The sequence below is a fragment of the Martes martes genome (assembly GCF_963455335.1).
Source record: "Martes martes genome assembly, chromosome: 12".
In the NCBI taxonomy this organism is placed as follows: Eukaryota; Metazoa; Chordata; class Mammalia; order Carnivora; family Mustelidae; genus Martes; species Martes martes.
The window spans coordinates 2543905-2558188 of record NC_137900.1 but is presented as its reverse complement, the minus strand read 5'-3'; the positions used below and the strand labels follow the sequence as shown (position 1 = coordinate 2558188).

The window sequence follows — 14284 nt, the reverse complement described above, 5'->3', positions numbered from 1 at the left end:
CTCTGTCCCAGCTGGTGGACACCTGCGTTGTTTCCAGGTTGGGCAGTACGAGCGAGGCTGCTGGGGACATCCATGGAGGGTCTTAGTGTGAACATATGTTCTCAGTTGTCTCGGGCGCCCCCCCCCCCCCCGGCTGCGAATGGAATCGTGGGTCACGTGGTAGCTCTGTTTACCCTTTTCAGGAGCAGCTGCAGTGTTCTACATCCCTGTCACCGGTGGAGGAGTGCCAATTACCGACGCCCCTGTCATCGCCTATCGTTTTTATTTTAGCTGACCCAGTGGGCGTGAGGTGGGACGTCGCGGTGGTTTCAATTTGCAATTCCCCAATGACGCTGAGCATCTTTCATGTGTTCATGGACCATCTGTACGTCTTTTTCAGAGAGGTGTCTATTCTGGTCCTTTGCTTATTTTTCAATTGGGTTATTTTTGTTTTTATTGTTGAGGTGAAATAGTTCTTTATGTAATCTGGGTGCCCGTTCCTCATCAGACACACGACTTGCAAATAGTTTCTCCCATTCTGAGGTTGCCTTTTTACCTTCTTGGTGGTGTCCTTGGAGGCACAAAAGTTTTTCATCGTGATGAAGTTCAATGTACCTATTTTTGTTGTTGTTGTCTGTGCTTTTGGGGTCATATTTAAGAAACCATTGCCTAATTGAAAGTCACAAATATTTACCCTTGTGTGTTTTCTATGAGTTTTAAGGTTTTAGCTCTTACAATTAGGACTTTGATCCATTTGGAGTTCACTTTTCTATATGATGTGAGAAAGTTTCCAACTTCATTCTTTTCCATGTACACATCTAGTTGTCCCACACACCCCATCTACCAAAAAGACGGTTCTCCGTTGCATGGCCTTGGCACGCTTGTCAAACATCAATTGATCAAAAATGTATGGGCTTAATTCTGGTCTCTTGGTTCTGTCTCATTGATCTAGGCGTCTGTCCTTAGGCCAGTAACGTATTTCTTAAAATCAGAAAATATGAGTCCTCTAACTTTGTGCTTCTTCATCAAGTAGGTTTTGTCCATTTGGGGCATTGATGCATTTTATAAATTATCTGATTTGTGGCTTAATTAAGTCTCTATTTGATTAGTTTATTTGTTTCGTCTCTGACTTCTTCACCAGAACATAAGCTGTAGGACAGCAGAGACGACATCTCTTTTTTATTCCCAATTGTGCCATCAGGACCTGTATGGGGCCTGATATATAATATAAACTCAGGGCAATCTGTTGACTAAATGAATGAATGATCAAATACTCAATTTTTATGATGATAAATAGGAACAACGTAAATACTCAAAACTAGGACAATGTTTAAGTAAGTTGTAAAAATCAATGGGACAGAATGTCATGCAACTATTAAAAGCCATGCCTTCCAATAATATTTAACGATTTGGAGAATCACTGAGCCTGACCTCAATTTTGCATAAATGAAAATAAAGGACAGGGAAAAGTCATGGGAATTTTAATAGAAGTCATCGTGGAAGACTGGGATTACAGTTGATTTTAATTTCTAGTTTTGCTTTTCTCTATTTTCAACAATTAGCATGTGTCGCTCCCATAAAAGAAAGCTAAGTACGAGTAACCGGAAGCATCCATGGGCATCCAGCTGTGCATGGATGTCTGGATTGGCAGTCAGAATGATTTTCCTGCTGGGATTTTGCTGCTCATGAGGCCGACCCCTAGTGCCTTGAATGGTTTCAGAGTCCATCAGGGAATCAGGGTCAAGGCCATGGGGTATGGAATCAGTGTCGACAAGCCTCTGCCCCGGTCCTGTCCATGACATGGTGACTCATCACTCAGCAACCTGTGAGGACCCAAGGCTGTGAACTTCACCTCTTCCAAATCCCCAGTGGGGCCAGCGCATCTGGGCACGTGCAGGCACTACCGTCCACCCAATCAGAGTTCAAATGTCATCAACCGACAGAGAACGTGGCAACTTCAGATTCAAGGGTAATTCTGTCCACCATCGCTATTGAATAATCCGAGGTTCCAGAGTGACTCAATTTTGGGACATTTATTTGTTTTGACTATTTATATATATTTGAGAAGAGGCTAACTCTAGATTTTACTAATTTGCCCAATCTACTTTACGTAGGGTTATAGATCATTAAAGGTATATACTTAGAAAATTTCCTACAAAAGTAACCTTCGATTTGCTGAAAAGTTACTGTTCACACTAAAGGAATGGCCCTACCTAACAGCCCCAATTTGAGCATTATTGTTAAGTATTTTTCTCATTTAGCGGGTCAGGGACCTAAACTAATCAATGGTGGCAGAGGTCAGGATACCGGCCCCCACCGTTGACTGGCTAGGGAATGAGGGAGCCCAGTGGGGCCTGGGAATACAGTCAGGTGTCTGCGTGGGTGTCACATGCGTGTTTATGTGCTCACCGAGCTGAACATTTAAGGTTGCATGGTTTACTACACACAGACCAAAAAAAAAATTGAAAAAAAAAAAAAGAATCATTGCTTTTAAGAGAGCCGTTAAAGTTATTTTATAAAAATAATGCTCATCTTTTTCTGATAAATAATGTGCGTTCATTCTACAAAACTTTGGAAAATACTAACAGCATCAACAAATAAAAATCGTTTCTCATCTACTCTCCAGAACAACTTGGCATGATGATAGACGCTGCTCAGAGCCCCGCGACAGCTCGGCTCTGCTCGCTGGCTTCTAGGGGGGCTGGCAAGCTCTCTACCAGCGCCGGTCAACTTGGACCCCAAGGCTCCGGCTGCGGCCACACAGACCCGCCCTCCCCGACCACGTCTGCGTCCACCACGCAGGCTGCTTCCTCCCAAAGGCTTCCCGGCAGCTGCGGGTTATACCTGGTCATTCACTCCCCTCCAAGACAGGCCTGTGCCGGCTACTGCTGTGGCCCAAGGACCATCTGCAAAGGCTGTGAAGCTGAGAGCCCGAGGCAGGGCCAGGAAGACCACCGGTCCCCTCCGCCGTCCCCCCAGCCGTATCTCCACACCTGCCCGTGGAGCCGGTTACCCGGCGTCAGGAGGCAGGCTGACCGGTCTCATGACAGGACAGAACTCTCTCTCCGATGAAGGAGTCACCGACCTCGCTCATGCAAGAAGGCAGAGGTCGGCCCTGACCCCCGGAGCACTGGTGAGCTGAGCCCTGGACTCAAGGACGAGGGCTACGGGGGCCGGACAGCCAGCATTCCCGTGCCACTGGCCAGACCTGCTGCCAGCTGCCCCTCCGCCACCGGGGCTGTGCCCTGCCCCACGTCAGACGAGGCACCGGAGGCTCAGAGGCATCCCGGGGAAGGAGAAGGTGAAGAGGTAAGTGAAGCCACCCTTCCACCCAACGGCCAGGGGCACCCGGGACCAGACGCAGGCTCGCATGGCGGGCATAGGGCCCTGTGGGCGGGTGCCGCGGGACAGCCAGAGTGGACACGTGGGCCGGCCACTAAGCCAGGGGACAACCGGCCTTCCGCTTGCCCGTCTTCTTTGTCAGGGTTCCTCCCAGACAGGGAGGAAGCTGGCCACTTGGGTTCAGCCAACCCTGCATCCAAGTTTCCTTCTCTTTCCATCTTTCATCTCACAGAGAAAATTATACTAACACAAGTGCCATCCAGGCTCTCATCAAAGGAGCCAGGAAGCCTTTGTGAGTGCTGGCTGGTGGCGTGTGTCATCCGTCTCACATATGGCAAGGACGCTGAGTCAGAGGGAGGAAGGGCGACCGGGGCTCGGTTAAAAGGAAGCCACTGTGCTCCGTTTCATCTGAAAATCACAGCAGTGCAAGAGGCCGCATCTGGTCTTCAAAGTCAAAGGAGGCGAGGGGAGCGGTACTCGGAAGCAGGCACCAGTGCTGCCGCGAGAGCTGCATCACAGCGGACGTGCGAAGGACGCAAAGCGGACCGGCCCTTTCTATCCAGGTGTGTCCCCATTTACCCCCATTTACCACTGTCATCCCCACTCGGACACCGAACTAGCTGCTTGGTCTTAGAAAGTGCCATCTGTCCCTTTGAGTATCGCTTTTCCTCACTCCTCCTTCTCTCCAAAACAAGCTGGCCTAGGCCCCAGTCCTGGGCCTCTGTTGGACGGGAACACATGCTGCACCACAGGCCCTTTGCACGGAGCCAGCTGGACTCTCCTCGCCCCGAGGAAGCAGCCATGCGCTGTGCCTGCGCTGGAGAGCCCTGGGGCTGGCCGGGAGCCGTGGCGGGACCGGTGAGACAGCCCCCATCCCCTCCCTGCCATGCCGATCTCGGTCTTCTCTCTTCATTGCTGTCCACCTCTCCAGGTTTATTCATCTCATTGATTTCTCCCAATTGATTTTCTGTTTTTCATTTCATTGATTTCTGCCTTTACCTTTGTGATTTCCTTCCTGCTGCTTTCTTGCCGTATATTTTCTTCTCCTTTTTTAGCGTCTTGAGAAACACGCTTGGGTTGTTGATGAGAGAAATGTTCTCTTCTCTGGTGCAAGCATCTGGTGCCGCGCGCGCCCCTCCCCGCTCTGTCTCAGCACACCCCGCGTACTTCGATATGTGGTGCCTTCATGTTCATTCAGTTGTGGGTATTTTTAAATTTCCTTTGAAATGTCTCCTTTGTCCTCTGTTATTTATAGGCATGATGCCTAATTTCCAAGTGTTTGGAGATTTTCCCGTTGTCTTCCTTCATGAATTTCTAATTTGAATCCATGCTGGATCTCGGTCATTTTGCTCAGGGTTGTTCTCCGGCTCCAGCTACGGTCTGTCTCGGCAGCGGCAGCATGGACACCTGATAACACGCTTCCTCTGGCGGGCTTCAGCGAGCACTCTGTGCGTGGCCTCTGGCTCCCGCGTTTGAGCGTCGCTCGGTCCTGTATCCCCTGCTGATTCTCTGCGCCGAGCCCGGCAGCGGCTCCGGGCGGGCTGTTGGAGGCTCCCACCGGCACTGTGCTAGGCCCTGTCTCGAGAATGGGCGGGGGTGACACACATCATGGCTCGTGCTCTCCACTCGCCTGACCACCCCTCGTGAAGATCCCTTCTAGTCAACGACGGCAGGACTCTCCTGTCTCTGTCTTCCGTGGCTGCACGTGGCCACAGGGTGCGGACGCATCAGAACTCACTGCCCACCCCACCCCCACCCCGTCTGTGACGGGACATTCGCTTTGCGGGACAGGTGGCATCATCCCAGGGACCACTGCACAGGCCTTCTCCATTGCAGTTCTGAGCCCTGATGGCAGAGGCTATGGCTTGAGGCCCGTAGGAGTCAGTCCAGCGGCCTGTAGCAGGCAGTGGGCGTGGAGAGTGGGAGGCAGAGAGGAGTGAGCACTGAGCCTTTCAATAAAAGGAAGTGTGACTCTGAAAATCATGAATAATGCTGCTTGGAGATCACAAGGAACCAGCTGTAAGGAAAGCCCTACCCCCCTTTTTTGGATCTCGGGCAAAGACGAACTCACTCTCCATTGTGTCACCATATGAACCAAGGCCCAGATAATGCTCAGGACAGGGCAAAACTCTAAAAATAGCTTCGACAGCAATCCCACCAGGTTCCTTCTCTGGGCGGAGTCTTACATGAAATCTACAGCTGGGATGTGAGCAGATCAGAGAAGCCAAGAGACAGTGAGGTCCGCGGAGGAAGAAATGTTAGAGAAATGGAGGAAGGGACGTATACCCTCGGGGTCCTCGCCCAGTGTGGAAGGAGATCCCCCAGCAAACGCCAGCAACCAGCCAAGGGCCAGCAGCGCAAGGGCCCCTCCAGTAGACGGGGAGATTCCCAACTCCGAGGCACCACAGCCTAAGCCCCGACGCATGGCGGCTGATGTCTCACTTTCTTCTGACCTGGGCCACCCCAGCGGACCATCGTCCCCGTTCCTGGGCAAACGCCAGGCCCACTCCCACCTCCAGTGGGTTTCCTGCTTTGACTCCCCCTCCTGGAGCATCCGCCAGCCCCTGCCCACCCAGACCCGCCAGTCTCCCAGGACCGGCCCCCACCCCTGCGGGAAGCCTTCCTGCCAGCTCCAGGCTCGCTCCGCCCTCCCCAGGCGACCAGCAGCTTGCTGGCACGACCCTGTCTCTGTGTTTCCAATGGAGCATCGTCTCCCGCTCAACGGGATCGTGTACTCCTTTGGGAAAATAGTCCTGAACCTCCTTGACAACCTGCAATGCCTTCACAGGGCATTAATGGCACCCTCGAAACGTTTCCTGCATCCACTGCCCCCCCCCCATCCGTCTTTTTCATAAATCTGGTGCTTTCTTTGGAGGAGGGGGCACCAGGAAGTGTGCAGGAGGTTAACTTTCTGTGTGGAAACGTCCTGGTGAAATCTGGCTCTACAATATTTGACTTCATAATGACCACTCACGGCTCTCATTAAGGCTGGTCCTCTTAATGAAAGCTTCCCATAATTAGCTTCAAAGAGAACTCGTGGGTCTGCTAATTGTGCTTCCCATCTACGGGACAGCCTGGGAGGACCCTGGCTGGGCCATGCAGACATGCCTGTTCACAGAAAGAATAATTATCGAGCCATTTTTTTTTTAATAGAAAAGAATTCAAAATGTGCCTCTTTGGAGTTACATTCTTAATAGCCAAGTGCATGTAAACAGGCCCAAGGTCACCCCCTGACCAGTCCCCTCTGCTCTGTCCGGTTCCCCTCTGGCCCTCGGCTGCCTCTCTCCCTCTGTCTCTGCCACTGTCTGCCTACCTGAGGCTCTGTCCCCGGGTGGGTCTGGGGAAGAGCTGACGGACTACCTTCCCCACAGCTCCTGGCCGCATCGTACATGGAACCCACTTAAGGAGTGATGTCCCCCCTGGAGGGCAGGGACCATTTGATTTCTGTCGGCTTCTCAGGGGTCCCCGGGGTAGGCACCCGCCAGGCATGGAGGTGAAGAGTACAAAGGCAAACCCACAGAGCCCGGGACCCTCAGGAGAGACCCCCAGCTCACAGGGCTTGGTCAGAATGAAGGCCAAGGTGGGAAGAATGTGAGCGAAGGCCAAGGTGCATCTGGCCTGGGGGGTCCAGCTGTTTCCTGTGGTCCCAGTGTTGGGACTCAGGGGACAAGAGACGGGGCCAGACCATGAACGTCTGTGTCTCTTGCCGAGCAGCAGGATGGACTTCTGTCTGCAAAGCCCAGCAGCAGAGATGCCGAGACACATATGTTACAGAGATAAATGATTCGCCACATTAACAGAAAAGGGTGAAAAATACCTATTTCACTAAATGCTGAAAAAGCCCTTGGTAAAATTCAACAACTATTTCAGATTTTTTTTTTTTTTTGAAAACTAGGGTTACAGGAAATATTTCTTAATGTGAGTTCCACCCATCACCATGCTGGGAGGTGCAGGCTGGGGACATTGGTGGCAGGTGAAGCCACACGGCCACAGCACGGTTTGTGGGGTTTTGACCTCAACTAAAGATCGGTCCCTGTGTGAGGCCCACCCACCCAGGAGACCGCCCCTGTGCTCAGTGCCCCGCTGTGAAGACACACCGTATCCCCCCCATACTGTATATCTTCTATGCTAAAAGTCAAATTTTTCTCTTTGTTCCTTGCTCTGGAAACATGCACACCTGGCCATTTCTTTCCACGTCATCTGAAACCATCTCACTTCTGAATTAAATAATTCTATATGATTTCATAGGTCCTTGACGATTTCCCTTTAACACACTGGGTCCTCGCCGCACGTCCCCTGAACCCACGAAACACCCCAGGTAGCGGCGCTGTGCACTCTGGCCCCCCCAGCAGCCCGGTCTGAACACCACAGAGCAGGCCCCTCTCTGCCGGCCCAGGGAGCTCGGGAAGCAGGAGCTGTCCTGCTGTGACACCCGCCGTGACACCCGCCGTGACACCTGCCGTGACACCCACCGTGACACCCAGCTGCTCACCCGCTGTGACACCCCTCAACACATGCCCTGACACCCGCCATGACACCTGGCTGCCCATATGCCGTGACACCCACCACGACACGTGCCATGACACCCGCCGTGACACCCTGCTGCCCACCCGCTCTGACACCCACTAGGACACCTGCCGTGACATCCCCCATGGCACCTGCCGTGACATCCATGGTGACACCCACTGTGACACCCGGCTGCCCACCCACTGTGACTCCCCCATGACACCCGCCATGAACCTGGCTGCCTGCCCGCCATGACACCCGCCATGACACCTGCCATGACACCCCCATGACACCCACTGTGACACCCGGCTGCCCACCTGCCGTGTCACCTGCCATGACACCCGCCGTGACACCCGCCACCTCCAGAGCCATGCCACCCTGTGGGGCCACGTCCCTGTGCCGAGGCGCTGCATCCAAGCGAGTGGCTGTGGGCTTTGCACACCCTTCGGGGCGAGCCTCTTGGCTGGAAAGCTCACCTCTTCCATGGGTTTGCACGTTCACTGCCTACATTCTCCGTTGCCAGGACTTTGTTTAAAAAACACGTATTGTGCATTCCTCACCAGTAAGACACAATCAAAGATAAGCTTATCCTTCAGGATTGAAGTGTGATCAGTAGCTTATCTTCCCCAGAATAATTTTCTCTTAACATGAATATGAAAAAATGAATGAGATAATCAGGTATTTCTGAAAATATGACATTTAGTATTTTCTAACAAGAAAGAAAATCACCGCTGTCCAAAGTTATCACAAGTTGTCTACCTGTGGAGTGTGTGTGTTTATGTTTGTGTGCATGTGTGTGTATGTACACATGTGTGTCTCTGTGTGTGGTATGTGTGCAGTGTGAGTGTGCTGTATAGGGCACACACATTTAACACACTTGCTATACTGTGTCACATAAAAATAGAGATGATACACTTTCCAGATTAAACTAATAATTTTGTCTATTAATCTCAAAAGAATTTCAAACTTTTTCAAGCCATTTAGATAATATTTACATGTAAGCCACCCATATTACGAGATTTTTAAAAAAATTTTAAATCAACTTGGACAGTTCTTACGCCACATCAAGGAACAATTTTGTTCATCCAGAACTAAAACAGAATTCAATCAATCCCACCATGATAACATCTCCCACTGTGATAATGTCTCATGGCTATACTTGGAACAAGTTTGCGATGACCTTTGCTTATGGCGTCACAGGAATACAGCGCTAAAACATGGAACGTTTAAAGTATTCTTTTTAATGACTGTTATTTATTTATTTGAAAGAGAGACAGTGAGAGAGAACACAAGCAGGGGGAGTGGGAGAGGGAGAAGCAGGCTTCCCGCTGAGCAGGGAGCCTGATGTGGGACTCGATCCTAGGACCCTGGGATCATGACCTGAGCCGAAGGCAGACACTTAACGACTGAGCCACCCTGGCGCCCCTATTTAAGGTATTTTTAACGACACTGAGGCAAGTGGAAAAAATACCAATTTAGAATAATTTTTAGAGTAAGTGCAGTTTATAAAGGCCATCTATAAAGAGCAATAGAACATTTATAAATAAAATTAATAATTTATACCACCCCAAATATCATCAGATTCACAAATGGGAGAAACAAAATAATTCTTAAAGGAGTTGTTGTAAAAACAAGGTTTCATTCCAGAAGAAAAACAGCCCACAATATCAGGAGGAAAGTCTGCAGCTCTGATTGCTAGAGTGTCCTTCAAAGAGCCCCTAACAGAGACCGCGGTGAGAGCAGACGGCAACCAGCAGACGTGCAAAGGGGCCACCACGGTATCTGGCAGCGGGTCACCGTTCCTGTCCTTGTTGAGAGTGGCCAGTGAGCACCCCAGCTCACCGCTCCTCACTCGGCTCGCAATTCTTGCCGTGGGCCCTGGAGTCGGCCCTGAATGCGGTCACCTCCTTGCCCGTTTCGAGCGTGTGGTGTAATGTGCTCTAAGGAGGAGCCCTTCTCCTGGGGACCCCGGGCAAGCAGTGTGCCCCCAGGCAGCTCCACAGTTACTGCCACCCACCAGGCGGGTCAGGGCTGAACGTCGAGGCCATGCCGGCCTGCAGATGGCCCTCCTACCTTGGCCAGTGGCCTGTCCATGCCTGCCTCTCCTTCCTAAGCGGTTCACTCTGCGGGCCTGTGTGCGGAGCACCCCAACATCACCCTGGGAACCTGTCGACGACCGGCAGCAGCCACCATAGACGCCCAGGGGTAGTCGGCTTGGACTCCGAGGCCAAGGACGTTAAGGTGGGCAGAGTGTAATCAACACAATTTCCATCCACCTTCCAGGTCCAGATGTGGTTTTGAGATGGAATTGTCCTGAGAATATTCATCGTTCTTTGCGGCTGTTTTACCAAAAGCGGAAACCAAGGGTCAGGCACACCTAGTGTGTAAAGGACAGGCGGGCCTGGGTAGGGAGAGATGGGTCGGGGGCTACGGGACCAGGCTCCCGGTAATCCCCGATGTGGAGAAATGCCAGAGACAAGAGAACATAAGGAGACCCCCTTGTTGGTCTTAAATGTCACAGACAAGACGTTTTCATGATAGCTAGAAGCCGACCACTGAGAGTAACCAAAGGAGACCGGTCACGGGTGTTGCCAGTGGTGACCTCAAGAAGACTTAAGTTCCCTGGTCAATTTGCTCTGAAAGACCGGCCCTAAAAGCCCACAGTGGCCACCGTTCGGGACCTCCTCACTCAAGAGAGCTTTTTTCTTTCCTTCCGGTTCTCACCTTCACTTCCTAAACTCTCACTTCACTTCACCCTTCTACGTCCACGAGATTCATTCTTGGGCTCCGTGAGATGAGAGCCCTGCACCACGCAACGCTAGGAGGGTACAAAAGTCCTGCCAGCGAGGCCTCCTGACGCCCATCCAGCCCTGGAGTCTGCATCTGGGGGAGCCCAGGGTCCTGGGGCCGTGTCAGCGGCAGCCGCGCTGGGGGCGCGCGGGACGAGTGAGAGCCGCTGAGCTCGGAAATCCGCTGCTCGGGAGCGTCTCGTCTCTAAACTTCCTAGCCTTCATTAATGAAGACGCCGACCTGCTGTTGGAATACTTTGATGTTTCCTAGGTGAGCAACCCCCACCCCCAGACTCCTGCACAGTTTCCACTCCCATCTGAGCAGATGGAGTTGAAATACTTTTCAATAAAAATCGTGCAGACGGCATCCTCGGAGCACCATAGCAGGTATGTCTACGAGGGGGAAATCCTATAATTACACAGCATATGGGTTTTCCAAAAAATAGGAAAACATGGGGGGGTCCTTAACTTAGAAATAAATTTAAATCCAAGACAATCATTAGTTCTTCCCCAAACCCTCAGCCTTCAGACTGACCGCTGCTGGGCAGGCGTGTAATAAACATTGCCTCTTTCTCTCTACCAGTGAGAAAAAAGCCAAGATACTGATAAAACTCTTCGAAGATCGGCAAGCAATACCGAGTTAAGAGGTTTCCCCCCGCTTTTGTGATTTTTCCAGAGAGTAAGTCCATGATGTTCAACTCAACATGGGCAACGCAGAAATGTGCCCCAGCAGAGCGCCGTGGGATCACGGGAATCAAGTGTGTGCACGGGACAGTGTCCTTAGCGTCCGACCCCCTGCTGTGTGCTTCCAAACTTCTCTGGGGAAGCCTGAGCTGACGTTCCCGCGACCACCGTTCATGGCACTGAGCACTAAGCACGCTAGGTACCCCCGGGCACTGCCACCATTTACTGGGGGCACGATCGTGTGACCCCCCGCCCCAACCCAGAGGCTCAGGCCGACCCAGCTTCGGCCCACAGGAGCTCTGCTGTCGCTGGGTTCACAACCTCACACCAGCAGTGTGGCCTCGCAGCCCCGACTCGCTCACTGGGCTCTGAAGCCAACCACAACCGACCTTTGGAACCAGTCGCTCCTCAAAAAGCAGCCGCAAAACCCCAAGCCAAGGGAATGATTTTATTTTTTTAAAGGAAAACTTTCCAGGCACAAGTTTGCGAATTCTCCCTCCATTTGAAAACTACCTCCTGTGTTCAACATGACAGGCATAGAGAGAGCGCTTTGCCAAGGTCTGTCTATTTTAAAGGTAGGCTCTTTTTCGGGTGCTTTTTTGTGTTTCTTTTGTTTGTTTGTTTGTTTCAGACAGCAGTCCTGCTGGCCCACTAGAAGTCATCTACTCCACCACGGTTTCGCCTCCACGTTCTCAGGATTTTTTGCTTGATTTTTTTTTTCTTTTTCTTTTGGCTCCTGGTTATATAATTTAAAGAAGGACCACAAGGAGAATATTCACTTTCTTTTATCATAAACTCAAGCAGGCAAGCATTTTGCATGCCGATCTCCGTCCCTTCTGTAAAGCAAATCGGTCCCTTTTCAGAAGGGAAGGCGAAGACTCAGAAAGCAGCCTCAAATGGGTGAGGAGCCCCGTTCCCGCACCGGGGACCACATGCCTGCGTCAGGTCTGTTTAGACAGTTAAAGATAACCCACAGCTAACCGCTTCCTCTAATCATTTGGGCTCCAAACTGCCAAGATGCAAGATTTCACCTGAGGCTGGGTCTACGGAATGTCTGAACTGAGTCCCTAGCTGACGCGTGGAGGCCAGACGCCCTGGCAGGCTTCTCCGCGCGCTTGATGACACACCGTGGACAGTGTGTGGGTCTTGCCGCTTTTTAAACGCATAGCCGTGCCTTGCAGTGACCTGACAAAGAAGAGACTCCCAGCCCTTGCCTCTGTCTGGCAGATGTCTGCCTGGCCGCAGGGCGCAGGGACAGCTCACGACTATCCATCAGGCAGGAAGACGTGAGTGAGAGGCAGGCCTGACGACAGGAGCTGGGTGCTGGCTCTTTAAGCATCCCAAAATATTTGTATAAGGGAGGAATTTTATGGACCACATTGGGCATGATTGTATAATTCTTTGTGTTGGAGGAAAAACCTCCTTTCCAGCCAGCAGCTCGAGGCCCCGTGCTTTTAGCCTATTTAAAGGGAAGGCTACAGCCCCAGGGAAAAACAGTTCCAAATTCTCTTCTACTGCTGTGAACCAAAAACCCTTAGGTGTGGAAGGAATGGCAGACACACCGGAGGAAACCTTGCTGGCTAGGAAAGCACTACGGGCTTACATAAAGCAAGGCAGCCTTGGCCTGCGCTGCTAGGAGCTGCGGGAACCGAACCACCCACCCTGCCTCCTGGGGCAGACACAGCAAAAGTAGTGACACCCACTGCGTTTCTCAGGACAGGGCTGTCCGGTCCTTCCAAGTGTGTCCCCTGTATGGGCCTGATGCCCACTTCGCCGGGACAGGGGCCCGTGCCCAGAGGGCCACTGGCCGGACACATGGCACAGCCACTGGCCAGGGGAGGGGAGCCAAGGAGAAAGCAGGCCAGAGTGAGGTCACCCACGGCAAAGCTTCTCTCCACGGGTGCGCAGCGGGCGCGTTGGCAGAACCCCGGCCCCGCGGCCCCGCGAGCCGGCCGAGAAGGAGCGCGCGCCTCCCAGCCTCCGCGGCGACCCACCCTGCGGCCCGCGCCCGCGCCCGCACCCACCTTGACGACGTAGGTGACTCCGGCCCCCAGCACCTGGTCGCTGGCGTGCGGGGCGCGCGGCGGCGGCTGGTCGCCGGGCCGGCCCTTCCTGGCGGCGCGCATGGCCGGGGCGCCGGGGCCGGGGGGCGCGCTGCCGTCCGGGGCGGCCAGGCTGGGCGCGCTGCAGCTGCCCGAGAGCCGCGCGCCCGCCCGCGCCCTGGCCGCCGAGCGCCCGCGGAGGCCCGAGCTGGAGAGTTTCAGGTGGGACACCTTGTGGAGCAGGTGGCCCAGGCTGCCCGGCCCATCGTCGGGCGCCCGGCGCAGCGCGTCTCCGGACACCAGGTAGGGGGCCGCCGCCGGGGCCGCGCGCGCCGCCGAGACCTTGCCGCCGCCGCTCACCGACAGGTTGTGCAGAAGGTCGTCGACCGATGTCACCGAGTCATTCCTGAAGCGGTTGTACTTGGTGCGTGGAAGCATGCCCCTCCGTGGGCTGGCCGCATCCGCCCGGGCGCTGCAGGGGCGAGCGCGGCGGCCCGGCGGGACGCGGCGGCCGGGACAGCGGGGGACAGCGGCGCCGCCTCCCCGCTAGCGGCCCGCGCCGCCGCGGCCGCGCAGCCCCGGCCCCGCGCTCGGCTGCGGAGGGCGGCACGCTCGCGCCGCTCCAGGCATCGCTTCCGAAGGGGAGCGCCCAGCGGCTAGGGCTGCGCACAGCGAAAGCGTGACTCACTCCAGAGGAGACCCTTCTCAACAAAGGCCCGGGGAGCACTGCAAATCACTTCCTGTAGCGCACACACGCGCGCACACACGCGCGCACACACACACACACACACACACGAAAGAAAGAAAGAAAAAGAAAGGAAAAAATGCATACACCCACTGACAGCACACTAGAGCCAATCAATTCTCAAACTGCCTTTTCTATCTTCCCAGAGATTCCCTTCCGACCTTTGGTCGCTCGCCTCCCCATCCCCCGACTCAGCA

At 53.5% G+C, this 14284-nt stretch overlaps 1 protein-coding gene across 1 annotated transcript in view; it reads right to left on the bottom strand.

The window, feature by feature from the left end:
* The window catches only part of SHC3 (SHC adaptor protein 3), an 89194-nt gene extending 75312 nt beyond the window's left edge, over positions 1-13882 (bottom strand). Inside the window, exon 1 of the mRNA XM_080819994.1 lies at positions 13325-13882. Within this exon, the coding sequence (XP_080676120.1) occupies positions 13325-13780 (456 nt within the window). The 5' untranslated portion in view covers positions 13781-13882. The remainder of the gene's footprint in view (positions 1-13324) is intronic.
* Between the last annotated feature and the right edge of the window lie 402 nt (positions 13883-14284).